Source organism: Dermacentor andersoni, chromosome 8 (assembly GCF_023375885.2).
Source record: "Dermacentor andersoni chromosome 8, qqDerAnde1_hic_scaffold, whole genome shotgun sequence".
Classification (NCBI taxonomy): Eukaryota; Metazoa; Arthropoda; class Arachnida; order Ixodida; family Ixodidae; genus Dermacentor; species Dermacentor andersoni.
The window spans coordinates 40,866,886-40,889,973 of NC_092821.1; the positions used below are offsets into that span (position 1 = coordinate 40,866,886).

The window sequence follows — 23,088 nt, forward strand, 5'->3', positions numbered from 1 at the left end:
AAGGGGAGCTGTCGCGGATTTCGTGACGTCGCGTGACAGACAGGTGAAGTTGGGGTGGTCCAGAAAAGATTCCGACCAATCGCGGAGGGCTGGTTGCAGAATTGGAATAGAAATGTTTCGAATAGTTTTACGTTATAGCGCCCTAGTTTACAAGAAATCTGCACCCCCCCCCCCCCCCCCCCCCCCCCCGAGGTTCCGAAGAATAATATACCACAAGATTACGAACATTATGCACGCAACATTACACGCAGGGTTTCTGATGCTATGCTCATATACGGCGGTGCCTAAGGATTGTAAGAACATTTTCCTTTATAGTCAGCGTAGAGTATTTAGCGGGATAACAGAATTGCCAGCGAAACGAGGAATTACTTTTAAGGAAAATGAGACGCCTCGACCTCCGCTAAATGTAAGAAAATTAAGCAAGCGTATGAGGACGGGGACCATTGTGAGTAGGTGTCACTCTTACAAGCCAGCGAAAGAGCCAACATTCGTGCGAGACTTTCCTTAGCGTGCTCATGTCCCACGGCAAATTATGACCAGCTACGTTAACCTGTCTTCTTTTTTTCTGCGGTGATACATCTTGTCGCGTGCCAGATACGAAAACATATTTTATTTTTGACATTATTAAGCCCGTCGTATTCTCTACGTCTATGGCTTCAATCAACAGAGAAAAAAAAATCTGATAAGCACGATAAGGCTGTCAGTAAACTGCTTGGACAAATGTGCACAATTAACGTGCCAGAGTCAACGGGAACTGTGCAAACGTATGTAACGAACTAAGCCAGACAACCCGTAAAACACCAAATGAGATTGTCGGATCCATGCATCGAACGTCTGCAGCGAATGTATCGGACACGGTGGGTGGGCTCACCCACTGTTTGCGCGGTGTCGGAGAGGGAAAAGAAAAGCACAAAGAACTACACCCGCCGTGCAGGCGAGCGAACAAGTGCCCCCCTCACCACGACGGGGGCTCTCGGGGTTGTTGTACAGCTGCATATTGGCAGGTTATATCGCAAGCCGTGCTTTTCGCTTTCTCCCGCATATGCCCGGGTGCATCTCATCTCCTGGGCGGGTCAGCACGGCGCTCGCCACGCATATGTGCGGGGTTCACTCGCGAAGGGTGAATTAACGGTGTGTACGTGGGGGGCCACAGAAGGGGGGCGGGGGGTCACCTATACCGCGCTGCGGGCGTTTCCAGGTGGTGGTGCGCTTAATTAATGAGCGCGCCCTTCCCAACCCGTCGATAGACGTGAGTTGCCCCCCGCCTTCCTATTTCCGCACTCTGTGCGGAAATGTCTACGTCGCTGCGTGTAGCACGTCTTCGGCTTTCACATTTCCTTCACACACGTGGTCCAAGCTTAGGCGTGGGACAGGGTACAGCTAGGTATACTGTGTTCGGTGACGGCGGTACATACACGGTGTAAGCTTTCTACAAGGTGCTTTTAGAAAGCACGCTGCAAATTTGTTTAATGTGGGCAGGACGAGATGAACAAGCCATTTCCTCGGGATTTATATTACCACACAGGTGTGTGTATATATATATATATATATATATATATATATATATAATGTCTATATATAATATAATGACCGAAGGTAGTAGTTAGAGAAGTAAATATACAATAATACTATAGTTATTAAATTTTCAACTGAACGAGTTACACGATCGATCTTAATGTGACAGTTGATTGAGGCCCGTTGCATTACGCATGCGCAAACTAAATCTCTCGCGTTGGAAAAGTTCCTAACCCTTTCTGGACTTGCGAAATTTCGATGCTCCGAATTTCTGCAAAATAATGAATCACAACCAATTTTACCCTGAAAACATGAACTAATATGCCGAAGAACGTAACTGCGACGCCAACGTATAGAAGAAACGTCCACGAGTGACGTGACTCCTTCTGCCTTACCGCTGGGCGAGCATGAAGAGAGACAGATCACGGATAAAGACAATTTTATTATAACCCACGCGAAGCTCTGGCGTACGTTATAATGTTATATCGCGTGCTTTAATTAGTGCGCATGCTCAGCTCGCAATGGAGACATTTGCACAGTACGCAATTTTATGTAGCGCTGCGGGTTTTGCATGGCGCGCATGACAACATGCCGGGGCGCGAGTCTCCACTTCGATCAGGATTCGCGCTTGCTTGCTCGCTTGTCTAACAGGAGGAAATAAATAAACACAGTGCCTTCCGCATGTGTTTATCACACGCTCGTGCGATCCTTTGCGCTGATACCCTCCAAACATGTTGCCTTACAAACTAGCCCGGATTCAACATTTAGTAAAATCAGGCTTCACTTAGTCTGATATCACCTTGAAGAGGTAGTATTAGAGCGAAGTTTTCTAGTACTTAAGATAAGTTGTCTGTTATGGCTGTACTAAGCCTGGGAAAAGACGCTACCATTGCAACGAAACTGATTTTTTTTTTATATCTCTCCGTATACAAGATGGGCAACAGCATTTAGAGTTGCCCATGCGCTCACGATACGGAACGCCTTGCAAAAGCCTACTCGAGGACATCAGCGTAAGTGGTCTGCATTCGTTGTGCACGTGCATACAGTTGAAACACTAGAGAGCTTCAGATTAGGGGACGCAAGCCGCTTGCGTCCCCTAATCTAAAACTCTCCGCTATCTGTGCTTGCCTGACGGCCTTCAGCGGCGTACACAGTATCGCTCCAGGCAGACGAGCTAACTGTTGCACTCTGTATAGAAGGTATACGATACAAGGGAGCGCATACGGACGGGTAAGCGGTACGTTCGCGACATGACGGTTGGCTCCCGTGCAAGCAAGACACTCGGCGATTCGCGTGCCGGGAAAAGAACAAAGCGGCGGCTGCAGGGAGCACCACAATCACGTGACTCAGGCGCGTCACGTAAGGGGCCGAGAGAAACGCCTGCGGTCACGCACCCAGGGCGCCGTAATGGAAGGGAATTAGCTTGCAGCGCTCACCTAGTGTGTGCGCGTGGGACCACATAAGCGTGCGCGGTTCACACGCGCCGTGCGCTTGTCTCTCTACAACTCTGTACCGTGCAGCGGCTGTACGTCTTCGAGCCTGCTGTATCCTCGCTCCCATATCAACGGCGTCAACACGTACACGGTCACGTCTTGTGACGCCATACCCGGCATCTGAGAGTCGCACTTTGGATTGATACTACATAGTGTCATCCCCAAAGTATACGCCCAGTTGTATACGAATGGGTGTTTGCCGACAGGAGCTATACTTCTAGCACAAATTGCAATTGATGCGTTCACCGCACTGCAGTGCGTGGTATACGACCTAAATAATGATTCATGCGTCTGCAGGCGCCATGCGGCCCTCAAAGGCTATACTGTAAGATCTGTCTTACATTTACGTGGCGGCTCCTTCGAGCTGCTTTCCTCAGATACAGCAGCCTCGACCAGACAATCTATAGTTACTCGTTATACTGTGTGTGCTTGTGTATGTCGTGTGTGTGCGTGCGTAATGCGTATGAGCGAGTTATTTCATTTGTCAACCTTGTCACCTAGAGTATATGGCGTGCTAGGCACACAGCCACACATCTACACCATCCATTAAAAAATATTTCTGTAGGTCAACCTCAACGCAACACGTAGCTAGTCCTATTGAAATCCCGGCAATACCAGAGAATTCAAACGTGTGCATCATAATGCCGGCACCTGGAGCCATACGGCACACTCCTACACCCCACTACCCTTTCCCTTACCGTGGAGTACGCATAATTCAGAGCGGAAGTATATAAAAAAAGAAAGGTCATAAAGGCGTTTCCAAACAAACTGGCGAAACCGCAGTTCTTAAGCACTGTTATTGATTGGCTTCCCGCCGTTGCTCATGCAGTTTGCTATCATGATTCGCCATGGCAGCTTCATACGTAGTGTACAAAATGCTTCGTGGGTATACGCGTCCAGAGAGCAGAGACAAACAACTACGTAACTGACAAAATGAAGACGGCATCGAAGTCAAAAAGGATTCATGTTACTTTGCTGGCCCGAACAAGATGGTAGTTTAGCACCCTGCCTTTATCGTGCACGCAAGAAAACGTACTTAGGTTCCTTTATGAGCCATCTGAGGCTACGTTATATTTTCATTAACTTCGTACACGCAGTGTTTCGATATATAGCCGAGATTCTAGCTTTCATCTTAACCAAAGATTCTTGCTTTGTTCTTTTTTTTTCTGTTGTTTTGTTTTTCTTGTCGACGCGAAGTGGAATCATGTCGTAGATACACTTTCAAAATGAGTTACAATAATTGTGATCGAAGCTGTACTTCTAAGAGTCAAAGTTCACTGGATCCAGTGCTGGCCCGAATTGGACGACACACCTGTGAGTTCCAAACGCGACGACCTCTATCTAGCACGGAAGCAGCTAGATGCGCCAAGTATACAGAAAACTGGAACCACTTTGTCGAAATTAGACAAGGAGCAAAGGAAACAACAGTGCGAAGAATAACACTGGGCATGTCCGGACGCAGGTACATATGACAGCGGCAGGTAATTGAGAGCACGAAATTGTGCAGGTTTCGCACAAAGAACATCAGCGTCTCGCACGAGTTTCGAGCAGCACTGCGTTCTGGCGGCTACGAACATTGCAATACAGCGCTAAGTCTGCGTGTAAACGTGAAACACAGCGTGCAAAACGTGCCAGTCTGCATCTGTTTTGTCAAGCTGGCAACGTTAACAGCAATAACATTTTTTTTTTTTTCACTGGGCTTTGCTAGAGCTAGACAGAGAAACCATTTCTCGTTGAAGAAGGAGAGCACAAGGAGAGAGAAACATGAATGGCAACGTTTGAGTTACTCTGCGTCCCCTTATTTTTTAGCAGTAAACACAACCTCTAAAGAACGCCAACTGTAGGTCAAGGCCAAGTTCTTTGCTTTGCAGTTTCTGTGCCTCTGCCTTGTGCACAATATGAAACACTCGACCAACTCACAAAAAGAAAAAAGGAAACGCGTGCCTGAAGCAACGTGGAAACATACTATGGCGTATAATCCCGTTCTTACGTCTCTCTCGCTCAGCGGACCTCCTCTCCCTTCACGATGCACGCAATTCGTGACACGAAGTGCGCGTGTATAACAAACGCGCCGCATCCGTCTGCACTCCGTCTCAACATCTCTGTGCAGTGCAGCCAAAGTTACGGCGCTCTTGTTAAACCAATCAGTAAGGAGAATCAGTTGCATTTTTCAGAAAAGGGAGGAGCAGACATCGGCTACTGTGCTGCTTTGATCGTCCCTCAAAGCTTCTATTCAGTAGGCTTCGCACAATGGGCGATCAGCGGCGGACAATGGAGGAATTCTTCTGTTCCTCCGTTCCGGGTTGGTTTACGTCACCCAACAGCTTTCGTTGCGCTGCGCGGATTTAGTGAGACGATGTACAACGACGATCTGCCTTCCCCCCTTCTTTTTTTTTTTTCTCGCACGCTCGCGTACAAATCGCTCTGCGGAAATGGGAAGTCCCCGCGGTTGATGCATTACATGTGCGAGATGACATGCGGCACGAAATGCGGCAAGGGTAATGGCGCTCTTAATTGGCGCGGGGTTTGGGAACGCGTATGTGCGCGTCGGGAGTAGAGGGAGAGAGGCGGAAGGGAGAGGGACTATTTTGCGGTCGTTCAGAGGGAGAGACGATTCATGCCCACGGCGTTGTTCGTCGTGACGAGCTCCTCATCAGAAAGACGGAACAGGCAGAGATCTCGCTGAAAAAGATTGCAGCGAAAATAGCTCGCGGATGATCCCCGCGCTCGTGCATGCATGTGCCGGACTCTTAAGATCGTTTAATACCAGCCAAATTATACGTTCCTTAATTACAACAGCATTTCGCGTGCATTACCATACGTGCCACTTTACAAACAGCCGCAATTCGCAGTGATACAATTAGCATCCCCAGTCTCACGCAGCCCGCTCTCTACGCTCCGCGCCACTCACGCACCGTTATACCACAGAATTACAAAAGAGGACATTTGTTCTCCCAACAACCTGTGAATGTGCCGGGATGCAGCAGCACGCGTTTATATGTGATATGATTGCTTAAAAGGACATTATGTTTGTGATAATTGTTTTTATTGGCGCAGCGCTTGAAAACATATCCGCGTCTGCGCTTGTTATTTATAATTTTGTCCTTTTGCGATTGTATAGTAGTCGTTGTTGTCCGCAGTAATGTCTAAAACTTGTCTAACGGCCGGGCGGCGAACTCAGGCAAACTGTTGCCCTTTGCCGTATTCCCCCAAACAGCTGTAATTGCTGTATCGTTACTGTGCGTCTCAAAATGCTAAAAAAATAAATAAAAATTAAGGTATGTCACGTGCTGCAGCCTGGCACTGCAATCGCACTTGCCGTGTTGGATGTGGGGATTTCGTCAACGATATACTAAAGTTCGGAAGATTTGATTGCCGACATGCGTACCTGTGTAAGTACATCCAACCGTTCGCCATTCACGCGAATCCATACTCTGGCGCATCGCCCTATAAGCCGTGCACTTAAGCAGTGTTTTCAGGCCAAAAGCAGGAGACCTAGCAAAACATAGTATGTAAGAAGGGTAACGTACGAAAACAAAGGATTGTTCAGTGCGGCGTACCGGTAAAAAGAACGCGGCTGGGTTCAAACCATAACCTCAGCTCCAAAACCTTCCAACGTCTCCTCCGACCTTTATCTGCCCAGGAACGACACGGAACGGACACCTATAGGACACACGAGAAACGGAACCCTGCTTCGCGATCCCTATCTATATCGCATTTAGAGGAAATTGAAATAAATCATCCCGCTACCCTCGAGGACGCTGAGCAAAGTCTCCATCCTTCCTTGTAAGGGTGTAAGTCAGCTAGCCACAAGGGAATTCGCTACTGTATTACGTTCGGGGACGAGGAAGCGGTGGCTCCAGAAACGGGTCGATGTCGTCGCGCTGTAAGATCTGACCGCAATCGCGGGGAAGGCGTTATATAGTATATATCAACGCGGATGACGAAACCGGCGATCGAGCCACCAACGGCGAGGAAAAGACCGCACAAGTCGACGGCGCTTTCATACAATGGACTCGCGCGGATGATCCGCTTGGGCAACGCGATAAGAGAAAAATAATCCCGGACAGCGTGGTAGCGTAGGCGCGCGCGAAGCCGCGGGAACAGTGTACACAACCACGACCAATCCAATCGGAAGCTTCATCCAAACAGCACATCGACGCGTGAAGTTGTGCAAACGTCTTTTAGGGTGTTCGTTTCGTTCGACTAGGTCTTCTTTTAGTTTTCCCTTATTTATGTGCATCTTGTATCTTCTAATCGACATATTTCGGTGAACGGTGCTTTCGTTCTTTCTCTGTTTCTCTCTTAATTTTCTGTAAAGAAATATTTCATTCGATATAAACAGTCGATATATTCTACCCCGCCAAGCAGCTCGCCACTTGGTGGTTATCTCTTTCCGCGTGTCGGAGGAGGGGCACAGAGAAAAGATGGCGGCTTCAAGAGCGCCAAATGCGGCGCTGCATGCATTTAATCTGGCGCGAGAAGCTGCAGCACCCATTTGCACCACCCTCTCTAGCGATTGCAAGGTATTGCCAGACAGTGTGTACAGCATACAGGCCAACACCCATTTATAATGAACGGATCGGCTTTTTCCCTCCTGTAGTCCGGCGGTGACTGCGTCTCCGCGAGCAGGTTAAAGAGGGAGAAAAAGAAAAAATCGAGAAAAAGAAAGAAAGAAAGAAAGAAAGAAAGAAAGAAAGAAAGAAAGAAAGAAAGAAAGAAAGAAAGGAAGGAAGACAGCGCGATTTCGCGCGTGATGAAACACCGGGAAGACGCCGGCTCGGAGGTCGTCCCCGAGTCTGGGCTCACATACTTTCCTGGACGGAACGGAGAGTGTCGCAACGGACAAGATACGACACACCGACAAGAGCTGGTCGAAGAGAGAGGAGGAGGAATCGATAACGGCCCGACACCTCTGAGCTGAGAAGGGGATCCCTTGCAGAGGCGCGCGCGCGACTCTGCGTAAGCGCGGGTGCCCCGATGTGTCCAGGTATAATACACCGAGCGCCTTCTCTTCTCGCTTGACTGAGCTGCCTGTTGCGCCGTCTGAGAGGATAAGCAGAGCTGCGTCACGGATACCAGCGCACGTGCGCGAGCAGAAGAGCCACGCGAAATCGGGTACAGGCAGTGGCCTGCTTTTAAAGGCAATAATCGAGGAATGCAAGAAAGAAAAGAAAGGGCGAAAAAAAAAGGAGAGAGGGAACGCGGCAAAACCTAATTCATTGCGAATTTCAATGGCATGGTGTCGGTAGAAACCTTGCAAATGTCTGTCCGATTCTGAACACATCTACCTAACTGCATTGCTCTAGTGCGTTTACCCTTTGTCGCGAAAACTGCCGCGTCAATGCCCTTGCCGTCATATCGGATGTGGGGCGCCGCCGTCGACCTGATCTCGCGCCATGCAAGCGCCTAATCACCTGGCCCACATTCGGGCCAACAGACAACGAAGATAACGTAAGAATAGGGAAAATAAATGGCGGGTTTACTTTAAATGTGTAAGTAATAAGGAAGAGGGGAAATGAAAGTGGAAGAACCGATAACTTGCAGCCGGTACCAAAACTGGTGGGAGCCGAACTCGCATAACTGCGTGGGCCATCCTTCCTCGCACCCACTTTTTCGGGTATTCGTGTTTCTACACCAGACCCAGAAGAAGGACTGTTGGCACGCGCCATTCACGGACATAACGGTGGGCAAGGAACGTCCTTTTAACCGCACGGGCGTCACGTGGTACGTGAACTTGGGAGAGGGCATCTCGCTAGTAAACCCTCCCATGCAACTTGGAGGCATAAACGCTGGTATAGTCGAGGAGCGTAGGGCTACGTCACGAATTTAATAAGAGGCCATTTCATTATATGTTTTTCGGACAATGTGGAAGAGGAAGTGCTTACACATTTGTGAGCCTATATTTTTTTCAGTGCAGTGAGTTTAGTGTATCAGTCTGCATTTGTCCTTTTTTTTACGAACAACACAGCCCAGAAATTTAGAACATAAGCAATGCAAAGCTAAAATCTCTTTTTCTTTTTTTTTGTAATGCGCAGTTGAAAACTTCATTGCGCTGTGTTTGATGTAATATTGCAAAATATAGTAATATATAGAATGGAAAATTAATATTCCTTTGTTTTTCCTGGTTCTTCTTTGTACTTTCCTAATGCAAATTCCAACTAGCCCAGCTTTCTGTTCTATGCTCTGTTCGAGTACACGACCACAAACGCCGCACCCCGAAAAATCAGCGGCTATCTGGGACCATTCTCAGGCACTCTGGGGTCCCGTTGGTTGTGGGAAGCGTGCTTCGCGCGATAGCCGCCGGTCATGGTGACGCTTTGCGGAGCGCCATACATCGGTGACAAATGGGCCTCGTCTCGCGACCCGGAGACCGCGATGGTGCAAGAGCTTTCGCAGAATCCCCCTCGCTGTTCTCCCACGGCGAGGCCTTTCTCGGCTAGCGCGGAGCGTGTATCCGCGGCGAGAGCTCCGGGATGCGATGACAGCTCTTGACGAGAACAGATCGCGGCCGGAGACGAGGGGGAAGAATTGAAGGGGCGAGAGCGAGGGAATATGAGTGAGGGAAAGAGGCGAGCGTGGGGAGAGAGAGAGGGGGGAACGCGAAAGCCAACCACCGAGAGCCTATTTTTTACAGACTATCCGGCGATAGCAAAGGATTCACACTTTCTTCTGGCGCGATCATATATGCAGGTTGGGACTGGCACGCGGACTCCATTCTTCGAACAAATGTTCGTTGCAAATGTTTACGAGACACGTGATTTGTGATCAAAACTGTACTTTCACCGATACTTAAAAAAAAAAAAAAGTTCTGTTGTTTTACGTGCGAAAAGCACAATATGACTATGAGGCACGCCGTAACGGGCGACTGCGGAGTAAATTTGACTACATGAGGTACACGCATGCGTTGTTGCGTTTCCGCCCCATCGAAATGCGGGCACTTACACTAACTCATGCATTATAGCCATGAATTTAGAACAAACCTGCAAGAAGTGACCTGGCTAGCTCCTTGCGCATGCGCAACACATCTCACACGAGAGATAGCGGGCGGCAATGAACATTTCGTCGCGCACGACGTCGTGCGAACGGGCCTTATAAAGACAGTTGGCGCGCGCCGCGTCACATCACAAGACGCATGTTCCAGGGCTTGCAAGTCCATGTCCACACACATGTCCAGGAGCTTGTGACGCTCCGTTACGAGCAGGCGACGACACGTTCTAGCGCAGCGCATGACCACGCAATGACATAATCCCCCTCTTTCATGGCGCGACGGCGCATGCGCCCTGCCCTAGCGGATTAATCGCGAAACGTTTTGGAAGGGACGCGCGCGCGGCCGCGCGGCCAGATATCGGGGGAAAGTACCCCGGAAAAAAGCGCTTGGAGGCACGCTGTTGCAAACGCTCGTGCCATGTACTGCGTTGAAACTCTACTGTTAGCTCGACGTCGGTGCGGTGCCGAAAAGGTGCGTAATACCCCTGTCACACGGGCACCCGCGAACTCCATTTAACTCCTTCGTCTTTACGCCAATGGAGTTGCGCTCCGTGTCACACGGTCTCCCTTGCGCCAAGGAAGTTAAATGGAGATTTTTGGCGAAGGGAGTCCGGCAATGACCATTACGGTTGGATGGAGTACTCACGTTCCCAGGTAGCTACAGTTCTGCAAAAAACCACGCTAGTAAAATCGTCGTAACTGGTTCATTTACAAATTTTAGCATTATTATCTTTTTTTTTGCCTCGGGGTATATGCCACATAATGGAAGTTTTAATTTGTTTTTAAGGGCATCAGCACCTGTACTCTCTACACCAATACTTCGCCACGCTGCATCGGGAAACGTCGTTCTGCCATTTTGTTTGTTTTTATATGCACGGGAGCCGCATGTATCGTTCAAGCCGTACGGGTAAAATTCTCCGGGTGACACGCACCACGAGCGATCCCGGCGCACCGCGAACACACAGACACGCGGGATTACACAGCGGAATCACAACTCGAAGCGCACCGGCCCAACAACGTGACCCGTTCTGCCCACGCACGAAAGCAAGAGCGCAGTGTGGCCAGCATCGCTTGCAACTTCGCTATGCTTGGAAAACAAAAGCCTTGCGGTAACGTACCGCAAAGTTTCTCGCTGTGATTTTATAGTATTACATACTGTGTTAAAAAAAATGCACATAGATTACTTTAACGACGACCGTATATGTGAACAGTTGCACGCGGAAGTAAGCGCAGCAGCGCCGTTTGTACCCCGTGCGGCGCCCGTCGAAAGCTCGCACTGTGCCGTGTAGCACAGCCGCAACTCCATTGCCGTCAATCTCCGTTAGGGAGTTTCATGCTCAACGGAGTTCGCAGGTGCCCGTGTGACAGGGGTATAAAAGACTGCAACTCCACTTTGAAACAGAAAAGGGCTAGGGCTTGGTCCCAACTGCACCGTGGACCACGTAGTTACCGCCTTGCATTGACGGCTGTCAAATTTATCGATAAACCACTGCGTTACACTGGGCGACACTTCAAAAACACGTTGCTGACGCAGTCTTCTTGCTTGGGCCGCCCCACTGTTGCAGGTGGTGCCAGCGCGTGCCTGACTTCATGTACTGTTTTAGGGCCTGGTAACATTGGGTCGATACTAGACCGACAAGACGCTGACGCCGACGATTGGCCGACTATTAAGCACTGTGTCACTGAGGCTATTTCATCGTAATAGGCCGACAACGACGCAATCGATGGGTGCGAGTTGCCATATAGCACGACGGGCTTTCGTGTCGAAAGCACCGACAAAATCAGCGTGCCGACCGTGATAGCGCTTGATTGAAGCCTACGTGATCAGCCATCGAACCGACAACGCGATAGCTGCAGCTCATTCACTTGTACATATAATTATTCGCGCTCGAAATTCGTCGACATGCCTTCGAAGTTGAAATGCACGATCTTCAGTCCTCTCAAGCCGTGCGCGTGAAGTTTGAGTCAATGTTGATCCTGTTTAGCGAAGTTTGGGTTAGGCTTGACCCCGTCGAGTTCGTGCACCCGGTACCGATGGAGCTGGACTTAAAAAATAAGCAGTTCCTTTCGTAAGAAAACCGCCCATATAGTTAGGTTGAGGCCCTATAGCGATTTGGTATCTACTCTTCATTCCGCACGGCACGTACACAGTAAGCGGCAAGCGGCGACACAGCGCTGTACCAACATCTTGTACTTTGGTCGCCGTTCCCGAACGCAGCCGGTTGCATTCCCGTAAATGGTGGGTCTGTGTGTGTTATGCTGACATTTAATTCCAAAAAAGCATTGTGTACCTATGCGTCAAACAGGAAAGAAGAGAGTGCATTCGATACAGCAGCATAAACTCGCTCAGTTTCCAACGGTGTCAGCGATGGCATCCGCCTTTTCGCAAGAGAACTGCACGGCATATAAGTGGGGACTTATGCCGAGCACAGTTGTCTCTAATAATATTTTATAGCACGCGCAAACTGTCAGTACGGTGAAGTTAAACAAAACCGAGAATCAGTAGTAACAGCCCGTAATATATATGCGTATTGATCAAAGTTGCAGTTGTTTAAGGGACTCGGCCGCTCATACTGACTCGTCTGTATGTTTTGCTACGTTTTGAGATTATCTCACATCAACGATGCGCCGTTTCAACAATAACCGAAGCTAACAGCGATCTGCAGCTGTAGATGTAAACAAATTCCCCGCTTTGGCAAATCCCACGTGTAAGGCTGCGCTCGAAGGCTTCTTGAATATGCGAAATGTTTAGTGAATGGGTAAAAGGAATACAAAAAGCGCTGTGCAATCGCAGACATCAGCTACAACGAACTAAAGGCAGCCGTGTCGGCAGACGGAACGCAGCGTGCCTTCATCGGCCACGCTGTTACCACAGCAGCGCACTTGGGCATGTTTACCCACTATACTCGATGGGTGAACGACATGCTGCCCCGGAGAAACCATTAATAGAGACTTTTAGCACAGCGGGTTTACGTTGCGCTCCGCTCGCGGTCTCCACCGTTGCGCCAGCGGAGCGGCTCGCGAAAAAAGAAGTTTAGCCCGGCGGATCACTCACCCGCTCGAGCGGGGTAAAGAGCAGGGCGCTCTGCTGCCCCACCTAGTGGTCCGAATAGGAGTTACTGAGAAATGAATTTGAATTACGCTTGCTTTTAATAAACAAGAAATGTTGAATAAAGATATATTACATGTTCTCAGTACATTATTTGTTAATAATGTGCTGAGTACTAATGTACGGGTCAACGCCGCAGTCGCCGTCGTCGATGCAGAACTGCCGGCGTTCATGTTCATGGCTGCCATCCTGCATTTCCCATACACGCCCGCGCGCGCTTACGCACGCTCGCGCGCTGCGTATACCCTCCGCTGGGGAGTGCTTTCCAGCGGGCGTAAACGCTGCTCCGTAAAACCGCTGGCCGCCTCAGCATGGTGCGCATGCGCAGTCGCGTCTCCGCTCGCCCGCTCCGCTCCGCTGGCCGTAAACCCGCTGGGCTAAAACTCTCTATTAATTAATCGCGATTTACGAACCGCACAACCGACGCACACTCAACGTGGGCGCAGGTACACAAATCAACAGGCGAAATCTCCGACACCCTTCCAAAACGTTTCCAGCGGCGTGCGTCAGAGGGCAGCACAGGAACATGAAAGAGGCGGGAAGATTGGAGTCTCAACGACATTTGAGAACGTACGCCAGTGTACTTTACGGCAAAGTGGCAACGATGAACAATGCAGAACGCACGCCGAGAAGGCCAAATTCAATTATTTTATCCGCATAAAACAGCATTTGATTTGACAAAACATTTAAAATTATTTACCGATGTAAAGTGTTCTATGAAATGCCCTATCTAACCTATTTTTACAAGGACCGCGTCGCTGGGATAATTCTGAAAGAAAAAGCAATAAACCGCACATTTCTTACTCATTTCTCAGTATTTTGCGGAGAAGCTATAGCAACGCGCAAAATAATATTTATCATAACTTATACTTGCGAAGCAGTCACAAAAAAGTGCCACAGTGCTAAGAAAAGATTAAAAAAAGAAACTATTCGATTTGTAAACATTGCATCCCTTCTCCCTTTTCGAGAATACGCAAGAGGCAGTGGAACCTAAGACAACGAACTGTGCAGCGTGCCTATGCAGAACCTTCGTAGACTACACATACAAAGTTTCGCGGTGCTATTGCAAAACTAACTTTCAAATAAATTTGCGTGCGCTACACCGATTTTCAAAAACGAGTGATATTCGAGGGGGCCTCGCAAGACCGCAATTTTTCTTTTTCGGCAGAAATATTCTGGCAAAGTACTCCGCGCAGTGCCACGAATTTTACCAGAAATCTGAGATAGTCGGCGTCACGTCCGCAAACGTGGCTTAGAATAATCTTAGCTTATCTATATCGCGATCAGCCAGACCAGCACGCTGCGGTTAGAACGATCGAGCTATCATGAAAGACTAAATTTCAAGTGGCCGCGGATCGTAAAGACCACAGCACGCACTGCGTGAAATACGTCTGGCATGGTGCAAAAGTCGCGTACACAGAAGCGTTTCAACCTATAGCACTTAATCTAAACTCCACAATAGGTCTTCTCTAACATAAGTTTAGAGAAAAAAAAACTTATTAAATAGACGTTTTTAAGTGAAAATTACGGCACCTAGAAAAAAGAAATTCGCCATCAACGCAAGGCTGTTAATCTGCTACAAGCATAAGTGCGAAGAAAATACAAGATCTACCAGTTTTATGTATAAATATCTAAGCTGATGGGCGTCACAGTCCACCAAAAGGCTTTCTAAGTGCAAGGGCACGAAGGAGGAAAACGTAATTGCTATCGGTATAATAAACTTCCTCTATGGGCAAGGGCACCCTGGGCTCCGGCCGTGATGTTCCATATCTTGCAGCAGAACTCCCATTCCTGCGCAAGAAAATTCTCTATTTGCGACAATTTTCCCTGTATTATTCCAAACAGACCCCCGCAAATTCCCCCCCGTCCCTACACACAAACTGTATACGCACAGAAAAGGGGTGTGCTGTCGTTTGTCAAAGGGATGTCTTGCTCAAATGCATAATTATAGTATTTACTCCATCGTTCTTAAAATTCCCTGTAATGTCGCAAAGATTCACTTTTCCCTATCATCCAGAATTCTGGCTGAAAATTCCCCGAAAGAGAAAATTCCCTGCACGGAACATCACTGGGCTCCGGTTGGGTGTCTCTAACTACGGCAAGTCTCGAGAAAGCAAATAGACGGCCCTGGCTGCCTAAGCAGATGCGTGGCGCCATCTGTTGCCAGTGGCGAGCAAAAAGGGGAGCATGCCTGCGAGAATGGCCGATAGAGTTCGCGTACTGCTATGGGAGGCATAGGTGTGCGCGCAGCCGGCTTGTACGCAACGAATTACATGTAATTAAATGCTTGTAAACAATTACCTTTTTTTGGTAATTTGATAGATTAACGATTATTTTGTGTTCTCGGTAACATTAGGTGTAATTCAATTCATTTTTTTCGGCAAGCAATTACAAGTAATCAGTTAGATTTTTGACGAAACATGCCCCGACTGGTGACGCAGGTTTGTGAAACGTTGGGTTTGGCCACATAAATTTTAATTTGGCGGGAACTACTCAATCGAAACGAAAACATGTACATGGGTTGGCTCCTTCTCACAATCAGCGTCCTGCAGCTAGGCCTCCTGAACATGGCAGGCTTCCAGATTGGCGCGCTCCTCCTTGAAGTCCGACCTCCAAGCTTTTCTTTCATAATCCAATTATCTCCCTCTCTCCTGGAAGCGCTTATAGGTGACGCGCATGGGCGGCAAGAGCTGCTGCGCAATCCTTCTTTGCTCAGTGCAGCCTATGACTGCTCTGATATCGGCCGGACTTTTGGCTGTTAAACGCACGTTTCTAACTGTTCGATGTTACGCGAGTCATATACACCTGTATTTGTGCTCGTAACACACGAACAGCATTGCTAGGGCTGAACAATGTGCAGCCTTATAATAAATTACATTACAGATATGGTCACCTTTTCAAGGAACGTGATGGCTTTCTGGCATCCGTTAGAACTAGTCGTTTAAGTATAACTGGCTCTCGAGTGACGGGCACCGAGAGCAGGTCCACCAGATGTTGTTCGGCAGACTGAAACGGCGCTTCTATGGCTCGATAACAATGACAATTTCTAGCATCGGTGCCAGGAAATCTCCTAATGCGATTTTTCAGTTCTTTACTGTCCCTGTCGGGAGCGCCGTCCCCTAGCCCCAGCAACAGGTAAGCGCTGTTCTTCACAGAGAACCCAGACCGAGCATCACGGCATTGAGTAATCACAATGTTTTCAGCAAGCGCTCTGTTCACAGCCATTTTCTCCAGCGCAGTGCCGCTACAAAAGTTAGAAAACAAGAAATAACACAGAGGGGAGATTACGGAATTAAATTATGAAAATTATTCCTTAGTGAAGCAAAGAATGTGTGAATGGCTGCAGAGGACGCATTGAAAGAACCAGATCAGCTCTTTCTGTTTACTGTACCAATTGGACAATGTTAATAAACGTATAGGAAGGAGAGTAGTGTAAAAGTAATGGATTACTTTCATTTTTCAGTAATTGTTCAATTACTTTCGTGGGGCACTAGTTAGTAACCGTTATGAATTACATTTTTTAATGAAGTTAAAAAAATTAGATTATGGGATTTTACATGCCAAAACCACTTTCTGATTATGAGGCATGACGTAGTGGAGGATTCCAGAAATTTCGAGCAATTGGGGTTCTTTAACGTGCACCTAAATCTAAGTACACGGGTGTTTTCGCACTTCGCCCCCATCGAAATGCGGCCGCCGTGGCCGGGATTCGATCCCGCGACCTCTTGCTGAGCAGCCCTTCTTTCAGGAAGTCTTTGTAGTTGTAACCGTTACGTTTTTTGTGTAACCTGTACAAGTCGCATGCGCAGGATGCACTTCGATGTTGTAGTCACTGCGTGGCTTTGTTCGCAATTATCCCTTTTAGTGGTATGCTCTCGGAGCTGTAAGCTGGCCTCTAGGGGACCGAGCGGTACCATATTTAGGAAGCCCACGTGCCCAAAAGTGGTCATTAAGAGGCATAACTCAAGTTGTGAGTGGCATCACAGGAGTAAAAATGGAGGTCACGCCAGGAGAACACAACAACAAGGAGAACACAAGAAAAAGAAAGAAATGCGCAGGGAGAAAAACGCCAGGAGGTTAGAAACTGACCAGAACTAAATTAGGATCAGGTAAGATTCGCACCTTTTTTTTTTTTTTTGCTAGATTTCATCTCGGAGATGAGAAAGCTCCGCCGCCCATCGACGGTCAAACTTGTTGCAACAGAGCAAAAGGAGAACGGAGCGAAAAGTGGCGTGGGCACACCCCTTTTCCCAGCAGTGAGATTAGCGATGAATAACGCCCACTTGTCTTCTCTGGGTGACAGGGAGAATCGTGGGAAATAATACTGTTCTCGGCGTAAGAATTGCAATAGGGTGACGCATAGGAACCGAAAAGCAGAGGACAAGCGCCGAACTAGCAACTGAAACTTTACTGGAAACTGCAAGGAACAAAACACAAAAAACCCGTCCACGTGCGTGACCTAAAAATTCCCCGAAGACTGATTTCGCACAATCAAGCAGGGTGATATATTGAACCGAAATGCAAAATTCGCGGGTTTTCTTTAGGCGGAGAGCCTCGCCAATGTTGCTTTACTTTTTATGCGTGTGCTTGATTATGGCACGTGTTCTTCCTGGAAAAAAAAAAAAGAAAGCTGGCGGGGGGGGGGGGGGGTAATTACAATCACATGACCGACAATGCGCCGACAGGTGTGGTGAAGGCGTGCCCTTTAAGTCGCTGTTCTGGCGCAGCCTTTCATTAAAGTAGGCGCCGGTCTAGCCAACGTACGTTTTTTTTCACAGGACAATGGAATGCCGTATGCCACGCGAAAAAAACAGGGAACAAAGTGACTCCGATGGTTTTTCAGTGCAACGATATTTGCCTGAATGACAATGCCCTCTTTTTTTTTCTTCCGCAGCGGCAAGCGGCAATTGAATATTCGACTGTGCCCAAAGCTGAAAAAAAAAACAAAAACAATGTCGCCCATCCAATCCCTTGGCAATCTTCTTCAACCGATGCGAGAGAGCGCGTGAGTGCGGAATCGCTGGTGCTGTTATTTGGCCTAGCTACGAGTATGCCTTTCACGTGAATCAAGTGAAGAAAGAAACCTCTTCAACGATTTGTGCAGTCTCTGCGTCGCCGTCCTCATTGCGCTGCTCTAATAATGGATATCCTCGGAGCAGCGGAATTATTGGAACTCATTCAGCAGAAGGCTTGGAAACTGAGCCTGTTGGCGCATGTTTACGATAATGCTTGGGAGAAGCTCGAAAAGGCGGAAGATGGTCGGACAACACGAGTGTAATGTTGCGATGATATTGTCTAATCTTGTCCCGTCGTTTCACGCTGTTGCAAAGTATTCTCATTCAGTAACAGTTCGGAAAAGGTTGATAAAAAGGCACAGGCAATACAGGGAGTACAGAAGGACGGAAGTTATCCACGTCGCCCGCAAACAAACAAACAAGCAAAAAAAAAAAAAAAAGAAAGGAAAAGAGAACAACACGAAAAACAGGAAGAAAGAAGAAAAGATAAAAAGTAAATGTAGAAAGAAGCAAGATAAAAAAAATTGGCAGATCATTGCGCAATAAAACGGAGGGTCCTTAAAAAAACGCGCTGACCCGTTGAGGAGAGCTTAAGTACGCTAGCGTGTCCACTGCCCCTCAAATTGGGCCGTTAAGAGGAGACAACCTTGATTTCTGGCATTACTGTCAGTTTTGCTTATGGGGTTGTGTATATATAGTTGGTGGGAGAGGCTATTGCTGACGTTATGATGCCATAAAAGCCACGATGTTTGCGCACAGAGCGCTACTTCACGTTGATGCATCGAAGAGAAAAAGAAAAGGCAGGAGGAAATGCGAGAAGCGTGCAATAATTAAAAATGGCTGCGCAGTGCGCAAGACTTCTATACTGTCTAGCGCCCGCCGTTACAGTTTTGTTTCAACCATCGCGGTTTTTAACGACCGCGGAGGGCCATCGTGGAAAATCGGAAGGGCTTCCACGACTGCCATGGTTTAACTGCAGCGCTTTATTGCAAGGCTGTCTGCGTGTTCGCAGCGTTGTGCTCTTGGTTTTAGGGCCGTAACAGCTTTACTCAGAGACTGGAAAAGAGTAGCCTAGAAAAAAAGGCACAATCTGATTCAAACAACTTAACTTTTCTTAACGCGCTCTTCCGACTTATCGAGATACACTTCCGAAACAAGTATTTCAAGTTAGTTAGCCCAGTCTAACGTTGCGTGTACGGCTGTACAAACGCGCAAACACAACATTAGAAATATAATCGCTATACAGTACGAGTATACCGACGTTTTGAAAACGTGCTGCGTGCGTTCGTTGGCGTACGTTGAAATTTAGGAGTCGGGCTGTTTGTTTGCGGTGACAGTGTGGTTACCTTACAGTTATCTTCTTTCTTTTTTTTATAGTATTTACGAATCACACAGAATGAAATAGCCTATTGTGGTCCCACAGTTAAAGCAGTCCTGACAGTTGCTGCATGCAGTCCCTATTTGTCGAGCAACAAAACTTGCTGAAAAATTCGCATTCTTAATCTGTTCTGCTCCTATGTCCTAACGTAAAGAAATGTGTTAAAACATCTTGATCGACAAGCACAGTTATTCGGCGCCTAAAGTATACAGTCGATTCCAGAACAGCGGCGAATGATAGGAGCGCTGCGACAAATAACTCGGGCTAATTCGACTGCCAAAAACGAAAGTAGTGGGCTTCGCATATCCACCACCGTACGGTCTTTATTTATTCTTATTTATTTCACTAAAGCTTGGAAACGTGAGCCGACATGAACAAACAAGGGCTGTTCCCTCCATGATGCTCGAAAAAGCCAGGCTGCTGAAAAAGGCCAGCGCAGGAGCGTGGGAACGGCCTTCTTCCCGCTGCGTTGAACCTTGGTAGCCACCGAGAATCGAGGACAAAGGAAGGCGCATCGAGAGAACGACTTCAACACCTCTTCACCAACACGGTAACTCGGCTGCAGAAATGAAGCACAAGCAACGGAACGCAAACGGCTTCAACAAATCCGAGGTGGGCGAGTTAGTGTGGATTCTATGTCTATATGTCTTAGTCCTTTCGCGCTTTTGTAACGGGGAATCCAGGAACGCCTGTGTGTCCTTTGCTGGTATACGAAATCACAGCGCTCTTCGTCACAGCTTGCATGTCACGTGACACCTCGCACGGCGTCTCGCCATGTATGGATACGCCATGATAAGGAGGTAAGGTAGCGACTGTCTTCCTGTACATTGCGCCAACGCCACCCAAAATATTCGGTGACAACCTATCAGAATTAAACCCGCCCCGGAAATGACGCAGCACATGCACTCTGCGCCTCCGTGCTACAAAATGAGACACAAATGTAAAATAATTTAGGTTATGCCGTGACGTCAGGGAAATTTGCGAACGTAATTGGTTGACGCCTTGCTCGCCCCCCCCCCCCCCCCCCCCCCCGCATCTATACATACGGAAATTCTCCTTCAGTTGGACAGCACTCTGCTGCCATCTCATTCACACGTTGTCGTCGACCGCATAGTCGGTTCCGTATACGTCGTTTGCAACCTCCTCTCCAACCGTCTGCCGCATGATTACATGACAGTCGCGTTCAATTTCCCGCCAGATCCCACCGTAGAAAACAAGCGCCGTAGACCCCTCTATCTCGCGCTGCGTTCGAAGCGACGGTCATCGACTCCGTCACGGCGCACCACTGCAGTTGCCCAAAACATCGAAGATTGGACAGATATGACCAAAAGGGAGGCGTACGTAGGACACACGCGGGGGGCACCTCCGTTCGTCCCACGTCTTGCCTTTCGTCCATGTCTGTCGCGCTGCTATATCATTCCGAAGGTCAAAACCAAGTAACCCAAGATTCCATCCTGGTGCTTATAAGCGGCACACACCAGGTCTCATAACGCCGTCGTTTTCACGCGCGTTTGCCGCAGATCGCACTCCCGCGCGCGGAGGGGTGCGATCTTACCACAGTGTTGCCGCATCGCGCCCCAAGGTGCCCGAGTCACTGCACAGCGCCTGGAAGAAAGAAGAGGCAGAAAGAGTAGAGCAGAGCCGACTCACGTTGGTGGTGAGCTGCGAGGTGAGCGTGGCCACTTTCTCGTTGGCCTGCTCCAGCTGCTTGCGGAGCTTGCGGATCTCGTGGGCCTGCTTCTCCTCCGTCTGCACATTGGAACAGCAGGAGGGATCGTGTGCACAGGGGGGACAGAGAACACAATGCGGCGCCGATGGAGGCAGAAGCACACACTGTTAGTTCACACTGGTAAAACTAGCTGATGAAACGTCGATTTACATTTTGCCGGTAGAAAAACGCCGATTAGTAGCGCTGAAAGCGAAGACCCCAGTCCATCGTCTCCTCTTTGAATTTAGCGCTCCGAGCGCGCTGCTGCCTGACGACGCAGATTTCACGTGTGTAGGCCCTTTCTATGCAGTTAAACTGCAGAAATGTTGCCAGATTGATCCGCTGTTGTTCTTCAAATGGAATTTCGTTACTTTTTTAATATTAGCATAAATATTTAACAATATCTACTTTGTACGCTAAAGAATATTTGGCGTCACAGGGCGCTTTTGTGCGAACTCCTGAGCGGTGTAGCCACCCATCTATTATTTTTGTGTTTTGTGTGCGACTGCTGCTTGATTCGACGTAACACATCGCACCGTATAAGCCGTGACAGGGTGCCTTGACCTGCAGGTTAGTTAGCGAAACACCGCCGCCACCACCCTCACAAACAACAAAATACACCGACCAGCATATATGACGGCACATGTGCTCTACGCTCTACGCTGTCTTCGGTCTTATGCAATAAGAAAGCATTTATTGAATGCAATAAGATTCAGTTGCATGCAGTGCAAATCTACAGCGAACTGAAACAAATGCAGTAGAGAGAGGGAAAGCGAGAGTTTACTTGAAAGAAGGCAGAGAGGTTGGCCTGAACTAGCGCGCTCTAGCCTGCTACTCTGCACAGGGGGAGGGGAAACGGGGACATAAAGTCGTGATGAGGGATGATGATGACATAGAAAGAGGGACGCACAGCCGTGAAAGCAAGCTAAACATTCTGATCATTAACATTCAGAAATGTCATCCATGAAGCCACTGCCGGGTTGCACATCTTGTCTGTAACGAAGTGAACCTTCATATAAAGGCGCTAAGACGAAGCTGGTGTGTGGGCCTCCCCTGCGTGATCAGCACAGGCGCCTAGCGAAAACTTTACAGCATGTAAAGAGCTGCAATAAGCGACTCCAGTGCGGCGAGCACATGTATAGACCATTTTTAGCGGCTGGTTTGTGAAGACCGCAGAGAATGCCGCGCAGCGACTCTACCAGGTGCTTGAACATTTTCTGAACGCTTTCCTTCTCGCTGTGTCCATCTCCTTGCTTGCCCGTAGTGTCACCGGTTTCACTGGCCCTGTCATTCTTGGTTTCATGGCGCAGAGGACCCCTAGGGCCCGCTATCATGGCCGTGGGTCTAGAGGACACCGAAGTCCATTCCGCGTCTGTATCAGCTGGTGGAGGCGAATATTAGCCGCGTGCTGTCACCGACCTTGAATTAGCAGCAGGCGCGGTTACAGTCCTCGATGCACGCACAGACAGAGGTGGTCGGGGCGCCTACGCTTCGCTGTGCAGTTCCTTTGAAATGCTTTTGGGGCGCTTCTTTCGCGAGCCTCGGCCACTTTGCTGAACAGATTGAGCAGCCTCTTTACGTGAAGATTGGTCTACTTGCCATTTTTCGAAGAATACCAGCTTCTTGTTGCATCTTGGGCCTTCAAAGGGTGAATAGCGTCGCACTAACTAGCGATAGACTTGCGAACATTGCGATTATTACAACCATGCCAGTGTTTCTGTCCTCTTCGGGTTCTTGAAACAACGGAAACAAATGTTAGTCTGCAGAAAGATTACATACAACTCGATGCGAATTGTTTGGAAGGTTAACGCTGGCGTTGTACACGCAGCCTAGCGGAGGTTAACAAGAGCTTCTACCCTTCCGATAGGTACAAGGTGCTG

At 48.4% G+C, this 23,088-nt stretch overlaps 1 protein-coding gene across 5 annotated transcripts in view; it reads right to left on the reverse strand.

The window, feature by feature from the left end:
- Positions 1–23,088, reverse strand: part of LOC126526403 (uncharacterized) — a 285,856-nt gene that overhangs the window by 121,428 nt on the left and 141,340 nt on the right. For all 5 annotated transcript variants that reach the window (XM_055068184.2, XM_072289645.1, XM_072289644.1 and 2 more), the window contains one exon: positions 21,151–21,249. In XM_055068184.2, the coding sequence (XP_054924159.2) occupies positions 21,151–21,249 (99 nt within the window). The remainder of the gene's footprint in view (positions 1–21,150; positions 21,250–23,088) is intronic.